Below are 8,295 nucleotides of genomic sequence, written 5' to 3' on the forward strand. Positions count from 1 at the left end.
AGCTCGGGGTGATCGCATGGCACACACCATAGATTAGACAGCCTGAGAATGTTTACTCTGATAATGAACATGTGTTTTGAAAACTTATACTCATATTATGTTTTGGAATGATGACTTTACTTTAAGTAATGATTTATTAAAAGAAATTTTTGGTCTTAAATTTTGGGTCGTTACATGGATAAAGGTTGTCTAAAAACTTTGATCCCAAATCACTCTTAAAGTTAGATATCATTTTTATTTTTGTTAAATTTGTCATAGTTTCTTCTAATTTAAATATTAGGGGAGAATTAAAAATTAAAAATAATGAAAATAAAAAAATTCAAAAATTAAAAAAAAAAATCAGAAAAATTAAAAATCCAAAAATAGTGTTATTTCTGTTTTATTTCTTGTTCAGAAAAATCAAAAATTCAAAAATATTTTTGTTTCTATTTTAATTTGTGTGCTAAGTTTTCTTTTAGTTTTGTTTTGTCTTAAAAAGTGATTTCAGGTATAGATAAGACTCATGGAGTTTGTGTTGAAGATTTCTGATCCAATGCTTCGTCCGTGAGCATCGAAGAATTCACATTCGAAGGACCAAGAAATGAAGATTATTCTTTCGACATTCTATCCTTCAACCCCAGAAGCAAGGTGAAGCTGCAATTGAAGATTATGTGACGGATTGCATTGAAGCCTCCTCAATCAGTCTGCTGCTATTGTTGTACCTGCTGAAGTGATCCAGAAAAATATTTCTCTCTGATGTTCTCTCTAAAGATTCTCAAGCTGAAAGTGCCATATTTCAAGAATCAGTACAAGAAGCCTCCTCACCCACTGTGCATTCAATGTCAAATTCTGAAGAAAAGTCCAACTGCTCAAGGTGAAGTCATTCATTGAAGATTCATCAAGTTCATCTTGAAGTTGTGAAGTCATCGAAGATAAACGCTGAAGTCAATCTCCAATTGAAGATTGACAAGAAGAGCCAGCTACTTTTTAGGGGGAGCTTGTTGGGTCATTAAGAAAAGAAAGCTATAAACCAAGGGGGAGATTGTTGGGTCAAAATATGGTTTATACTTTACTTTTATGGGCAATTGTATTTTTCTGTAATATTTATAAGTTTGTGGTCATGTTTGCGGCTGAGTTTACGGCCGTAAACCCATATACGGCCCATGTGTTATCCGGCCCATGTTCCCCTAGTATAAATATAGGTATTAGGGTGTGAGGAATAGATTGATAAACCCTAGAGAGTTGACGGCCAGAGAGAGAGAAAGGAACGTTTGTGTGGGTGAATCTTGTGTAAGGAACTTAATTTATTTTATCAATTCATACATAGATTTATATTATTCTTCTTCTCCTTCTCTTCTATTTGATCTGACATCATCCGTTTGATTGGGATTCTGCACCATCAAACGGATTTGATTGATACATTGGCAAATTAGGGACTTACAAGTATGCTAAAAGTCCAAGAACACTTAGTGTGTGTTCTTGGTGTTTTTGGAAATCTAATAAAAAACACAAAAGTGAATGGATGAATATATGCACATACACTAGGTTAAGTGTTTAATCAACTTGGAATGGATAAAACACTTACAAGTTTGAAGATTTTGAATTGTTTCTAGCTTGCTACTTGAGAGGTTTTCTTGAGTTTACTCTTTTGGATAAATGGGGAGTAAACTCATATTGACTAGACTTAAGGAGTAAACTCATGGATAAGCATGAGTTTTCGGATTTTGGTATGATTTTTCGACTCAAACGAAATAGTTTGGCCGAGAGTTTCTAAGACGCGAGGTGTTTGCGGTTTTTAAAATTTAAAACCCGAGACAACACTTTCTTTCACCCGTTCGTTTAAAAATAATATTAATATAATCAAACGAACTTTATATTTCTTAAAATAAGAAATAATGATATTAATTTATGATACGAAATGGTTGACTTCTAGGGTTTGACCGAATGAATATTTCGGGTTGTCACATACCTGCACCCAAAGTATCTTCTTCCAGGATTCTTCTCACTCGTTGATATCTTCAAGGGGGCAATTACTCCACAGTAGCACGTCCTAGAGGGATCATTGTTTGACTTGTTTACCCCACTTGTTGATCCAACTGATCGAGACGAAGACACCATTGCACAATCCTCGTGAATAACTGAGATGAAAAAGTGAAGATCGATCTAGGGTTCTAAAGGGTTGAAGCCGTTATGGATCATTTATAAAGGCTCAACTGCCATATAGGATCTTACGTGTATGCCACATAAGCAAATGACCCACTCATCAATATTCAAACCGGTTTACCTGAAGGCAACCAATCATATGGTTACATTTAGTAAAAAATTAATAACACAGTGTCAAAATTGATAATAAAAAAAAAAAAAAAAGTGTCAAAATCGAATTTCGGTGTAAAAAAAGTGTTTTTTGTAACATTTACCCGATATAAAAACATAGCAAAATAAGTTTTAATGGAAATAGTTAATAATAAATTTGGAATTATTTTTGTGGTTTCCTATATGAAGGTTAAAAGGTTATATATGTCATTTTTTTAACAAATGGTGGTTTTTCCAATATGAATTAAGTATTGGAAGAGATTTTCCCACATAACCTCCATGAAAAATATTAGAATATAATTAATACTTACATTTGAATAGAAATATTATATAAAAATATAGCAAAATAAATTGTGTATATATTAAAACACTTTAAACTTACAAACACGTTAATGTACATAATTAATAATAAATTTGACATTAGTTTTGTGGTTTATTATATTGAGGTTTAAAGGTTATGTATATCATCATGTACCAATAGATGATTGAATTTTGACTTTTACCTCCCCTTTACTATTAAAACACTTTAAATATATTTTCTTAAGATGTTAATTATTAAAGGAAAAATCATAAAAACATTATTACACATATCAAATCTCTTATCCATGTTTGAAAAACACATACCATACACAAATGAGTTTTCGCAAATTAACCATACTCTAAAGTTTTAGAAATTTCATCGCTATAACACGAAATCTAAGAATTGTATTTGGAATTAATAGGCAGTGTTTTAAGTTTATTAAAAAAGTTGATATAATAGTTAAAATATGTAGTAAATCACATCTTATAAAAAGTTATTTTTTTTATTCATTTAATATGAACTATCATAAGGTATTGTTGTTTCTTTTCTAGAAAATATACTACGTATTTAATATTTAAATTTGAATAAAATATTATGGGTGTGTTTATTAAAGTAGCTATTAACTGGAAGCGGATAGCGGGTAGCTGATAGCGTGTAGCTGGTAGCATGAAACTGTAACTTTTATTTGTTATATGAATATTTGGCAAAAATAGCTGGAAGCTTTTGAAATATATAAAATTATATAAAATGACCATTGATTAAAAATAAATAAATATATAAATATATTTTTAAAGGTAATTATAGAAATTAATTTTAAAAGCTCAGCAACGTTTTGTTAAATGCTACATGAAGTAGCTTTTAGAATTGGAACGTTTTGTTTAAACTAAAAGTTAAACGCTCGTATTGCCAAACGAAACTTTTTGTTTCAACTGGAACGTTTTGTCAAAAGCTAAAAGTTAGAAGTTCTCAAACATTTTCAAAATCTTCATGTCAAACACACCCCATATATTATATACTCAAAAGCCCTTTGAATAAATATTAAAATAGAAAGATGATATCTTAATTACCCGCATATCTTTTTCACTAAATCTCATTTAGTATAAATAAAAATGTTTTTTTTTACTGATACTTAATTTGTAGTTTAAATGTCATGTTAATTTCATAGGTGAAAATTTTAGTTTCATTTACCTCCTATAATATAAACCTGTTTAATTAGTTTAAATGTGGTTATAATTTTATTGGTGGAAATATTATTGCTTTTCTAATAAAAATATAATTTTTAATAATTAATACTTAAATTTGAGTTTAGTATATATTTTATATATAAATTATACAATATAAACGGTTTATAAAATCATAAAAAGTTATAGTATTTATTATTTCATACTAATTTTTTATTTGTTATATATAGAAATTAAGATATGTTTATCTTAAAATAGTTTATAAAATCATTAATTAATAAAAAAAATAACTAATAATAATAAACTCTAAAGTATGAAGGTTATTTTGCCAAGTTTCACTTTTGCTTTGTATACAAAAATATTCAAATATTTGGTCTTTCACCCTAATTTCGTTTCTCAACAAGTAGGCCTCCATCCCCAAATCAAATAGACCCGCTCCCAATTTCCTTTTGATCTTCAATCCCCACTGCGTGTTTTTGCGAAAGATCTAGGGAGATGGTGACTTCATCAGTTGTAAACACATACCCTCTTTCGAGTTACTCCTTCGGCACAAAAGAACCCAAAATGGAGAAAGACACTTCTGTTGCTGATCGACTTGCTCGCATGAAACTCAAGTACGCGTTTTTTTTTTCTTTTCTTCTCTTTTTCTCTATGTAGCATGTATCTATATATTTATGTAATTTTATGCTTGTTTTGGGTGCTTGAAGCAATGTGGAAAGAAACCCTAGAAGCTATTTTTGAGTATTTGGTGATATAGTGTTCTTCGTAATCGTGTTCTAGGGTTTTTGGGCGATCTTGTGATTGAGTTTATTTTCGTTACGATAAACGCCTATGTGTTATTGCTTTGTTCATAGGTAAAATTAAAATTTAACCAATGTTAATGATCGATAATGTCACCTTACGCAAGCTAATAAACACGAAAATTGATAATCCAACTGTGTTTGGATATGCGTAATAGCAGTGATTGTGACCACTTGAAGAATCGGAATTTGATAAAAGCTATGGCTTTACAAGTTGTTTCTATGTTTATATCAATAATAAGCTTTTCTTATGGAACTTGTTTGCATCTACATGTACCTCTAATTCTCATTATTTTGACACAAGCTAACAAGAAATTCAAAATCAAAGTCGGATTTTGCCAGTTATTACAACTTCAATTTGCAATAATCATTATAGATGTCATCAATTTGAGTTTGAACTCTAATAATGTACTTGGTGTCTCTTATTCTAAACAATTTGGCTTCACCAGCTATATGAAGGAAGGTATGAGGACCAGTGTTGAAGCAATCTTACTGGTTAGTATTCAACTCTTCTGTTGTTTCTTTTTTCTCTACTTACTGAAGAGAGGGACTTTAATCAAGAAAGCTATATATGATTGTTTCTTTTTTACTTAATACAGAAACAACAGAATGAAAGGTTTTGGACATAATATTGAACATGATATTGAATATTTCTAATCTACATCTAAAATTTGTCAGCTTTATTTGAAAATGAGTCTAATATCATCAACTATGATTGAGATCTTTAGTTTGTTTGATGAACATGAAGGTGCAAGAGCATAATCATCCTCACATTCTTCTACTACAAATTGGCAACACATTTTGTAAACTTCCTGGTGGACGACTTAAGCCTGGTGAAAATGGTATTGTATTTTACACAATCATCATTAAGATTAGTTTCACCATTTGATGATGTGTATATTTATGTGTTCCTTTTTCATTTTGCAGAAGTTGAAGGGTTGAAAAGGAAATTGTCAAGCAAACTTGCTGCTAATTCGCCTAATATGCAACCTAATTGGCAGGTTTGTTTGTTCTACTTCTTCTCATGTCTGCATGTTGGTGTTGAAGAAATAGTTGTATAATAATATCTCTAGTTTGATCTTTGATGTGACATTTGTTGAGGGGTATTTTAGATATTATACTAACATTGACTCATGGTTTTGCAGATTGGTGAGTGTGTTGCTGTATGGTGGAGGCCAAACTTTGAAACTATCATGTACCCATATTGCCCTCCACACATCTCAAAACCAAAGGTTAAAGAATCCTCCACTTGATTTTCGTAATTAATTTTGTTCCTTTATTCTCATGTCTCATCAATTATTGCCCCCAATAAATAATGATTTATAAGAGAGAAAATGGAAGGAAAAAGAAACGAGGGCAAATTCGTCATTTTACTCTTTTGTTGGGCTGACTTGATTACATTTTTTGTGGTTTTTAGGAATGCAAGAAACTTTATGTTGTACACTTGTCAGAAAGAGAGTACTTTGCAGTGCCCAAAAATCTCAAACTTCTTGCTGTTCCACTGTTTGAGCTTTACGATAATGTTCAGGTATGTCATGTTATAATTACGTTTTTGCCCATCGTCATATTTGCTTCAACATGTTTCCTTGTTTTTCCATCTCACAAGGGCATTTAAGACATTTGCTTAATGGTAAAGTAATTCTCACAAAACCATGTGCTTGATATAAAACGGGTGCTTGCAATTGTAATTCTAATTTCTAAGGGTTCATACCAATTTTGACTTTTGAATTTTGACTTTTTGCTTTCAATTTGCAGAGATATGGACCAGTCATATCAACTATACCGCAGCAGCTGTCAAGATTTCAGTTCAACATGATCCCTGCGTAAGCGCACACCGGATTCCAGCCATTTTATATAACGTAATATTAAATTTAGTAAAATCGTTCTCGAAAATTTTATTGGCATTTATAGAACCTCATTTAAAGATTTAGTTTAATTCATCGGCTTTATTTAGGAGGGAAAGAGACCATCGACTATTGTGACTTGTATTGTATGCATTTCAAGATGTACATTGTTGTCTATTTCCATATCGTTTTATGTATAAGAGTTTAGAAATCGTTGGTATGTGGTATTTGTACTTTATGCATTTAAGCTTGTACTTTGTCTTAGGTGTCGATAGTATATGTATTTGTGCTTTCTTGTCACTCTTTTTTGCTTTGATGATCCAAGCATGAAACCTTATTATTTGTTAGCATATAAAGATTTGATGATTTTTTTTTTTGAACCGGCAAAAAGAATTTTTTTATTAATAACCTTAACCTAACTAGCAAGAAACTAGTTAGGTGGTGATGTATATTGTTTTAGTTACGTAGAAGAGGGTTTGTAATCCGTACCCTCCATTCTATTTTATCACTACTTCCTTGATATTTTATCCAACAAAAAGTTTGAGCTTTTACCCTAGAAGAGGGTTTGTTGATCCTGGAGTTTAAATGTGAGCACCCTTGCCGTGTCATTCTGTGCATAAGTGGAAAGGAACTCTAGTGTGGGTTGTTTGTATGTGTGCACGGAAAGAGCGAGGAACTCATGCCAACCGATGTTAAAGAACAGCTGTTGCAGGCAATCGTCAAGGCCAAGGTGCGTTATGGAATCTTGATGGTAAAATTTGGTGGCTCAAATTGTACGTTTTTGGAGGTTTGACTTGAATTGTTTGATTTGAGTGTTAGTGAGGACAAGGTTACCCTCACGATCGGTATTCTCGGTTGACGCTTTTTTTGTGGATCGCGAGGATGAAGCCTAACGGGAAGAACCATGAGTTGCGTGAACGGTTTTGTCCCTTGCCATTGCACCTGTCAATATAACCTAACAAACAACAAAACTTGGCCAAAATTATCCCTCACACCCGCCTCACACCAATCAAATCAAACCAAATAACAAAAATATAAATCGGACAAATATTCCAAACTTGCAATTTGGCACAATTCAATTCAATGTAATCCAATCAATTCTAGGCAAACCAAGTCTAATTACTCTAATGCATAACATAGTTCAATGCAAATTAGAAATGGAATGTAAGAAATTAAAAAAAAACGTACCAAATTCGAGTGTCGAAACCTGCAAATAAAGCCGCTAAAACCGCACCCCAAGCTTGAATTTAACCCGTAATGTTGAATCTTTTGAAACTCCGGTGAGAACAAAAATTTGGAAAATTTTGATCAAAAGTCGTGGCGGCGGCCGGTAGCAGAGCTAGGGTTTCCGGTGATTAAATTTGGCCAAATGTATAGTAGATCGGTGTGCACAGGAGTATTTGGAAAAGAATACCCCAAGAAAAATTGGAATTTGATGGAAGGTGGCGGCGGAATGGAGGTTTTACGATTTTCCGGCGAGGTGGTGGTTGGAGGTTGCGTACAGTTTGCCGGTGGATAGTTGAGTGGGAAATGGTCGGAATTAAATGGGGAATAAGGTGGGGTGGAAGCGCCGACGAAAGAAGCAATCTGGAAGGCAGGGGCTATGATGTTCGTTTTTTCCGTTGAGTGAAGAAATCACGAGAAAAAAAAGGTTGTTGCGGTGGCTAGCAATTGTGGCGACCGGCGGCGGTTGTGTGCGATAATACCGACCGGTGGCGATGATGGACGGTGGTATCGGCTGGACGGCGGTGCTAGGGTCAGAGGTCCTTTAGGTGTTCGCTGCAAACGGGAGGGATAAGGGGACGGGAGGGGTCCGACGGGTTAAGAAGCTATAAGGGTGGGTCAGTTAGGGTACGGGTCGAATAGCGGGTATGGAG

The 8,295-nt window shown here is 33.1% G+C and overlaps 1 protein-coding gene across 1 annotated transcript; it reads left to right on the forward strand.

Moving 5' to 3' along the window:
• The first annotated feature begins 4,149 nt into the window (after positions 1–4,149).
• On the forward strand, positions 4,150–6,640 carry LOC145037839 (pre-mRNA cleavage factor Im 25 kDa subunit 2-like). The gene is made up of 7 exons (XM_078986579.1): positions 4,150–4,388; positions 5,024–5,069; positions 5,323–5,416; positions 5,502–5,575; positions 5,720–5,806; positions 5,992–6,102; positions 6,330–6,640. Exons 1-7 carry the CDS (start codon positions 4,270–4,272, stop codon positions 6,399–6,401), a joined length of 603 nt encoding a protein of 200 aa, XP_078842705.1. The 5' UTR covers positions 4,150–4,269; the 3' UTR covers positions 6,402–6,640.
• Positions 6,641–8,295: the final 1,655 nt, after the last annotated feature.

Source organism: Lactuca saligna, chromosome 3, assembly GCF_052625555.1.
Source record: "Lactuca saligna cultivar CGN05327 chromosome 3, ASM5262555v1, whole genome shotgun sequence".
NCBI lineage: Eukaryota > Viridiplantae > Streptophyta > Magnoliopsida > Asterales > Asteraceae > Lactuca > Lactuca saligna.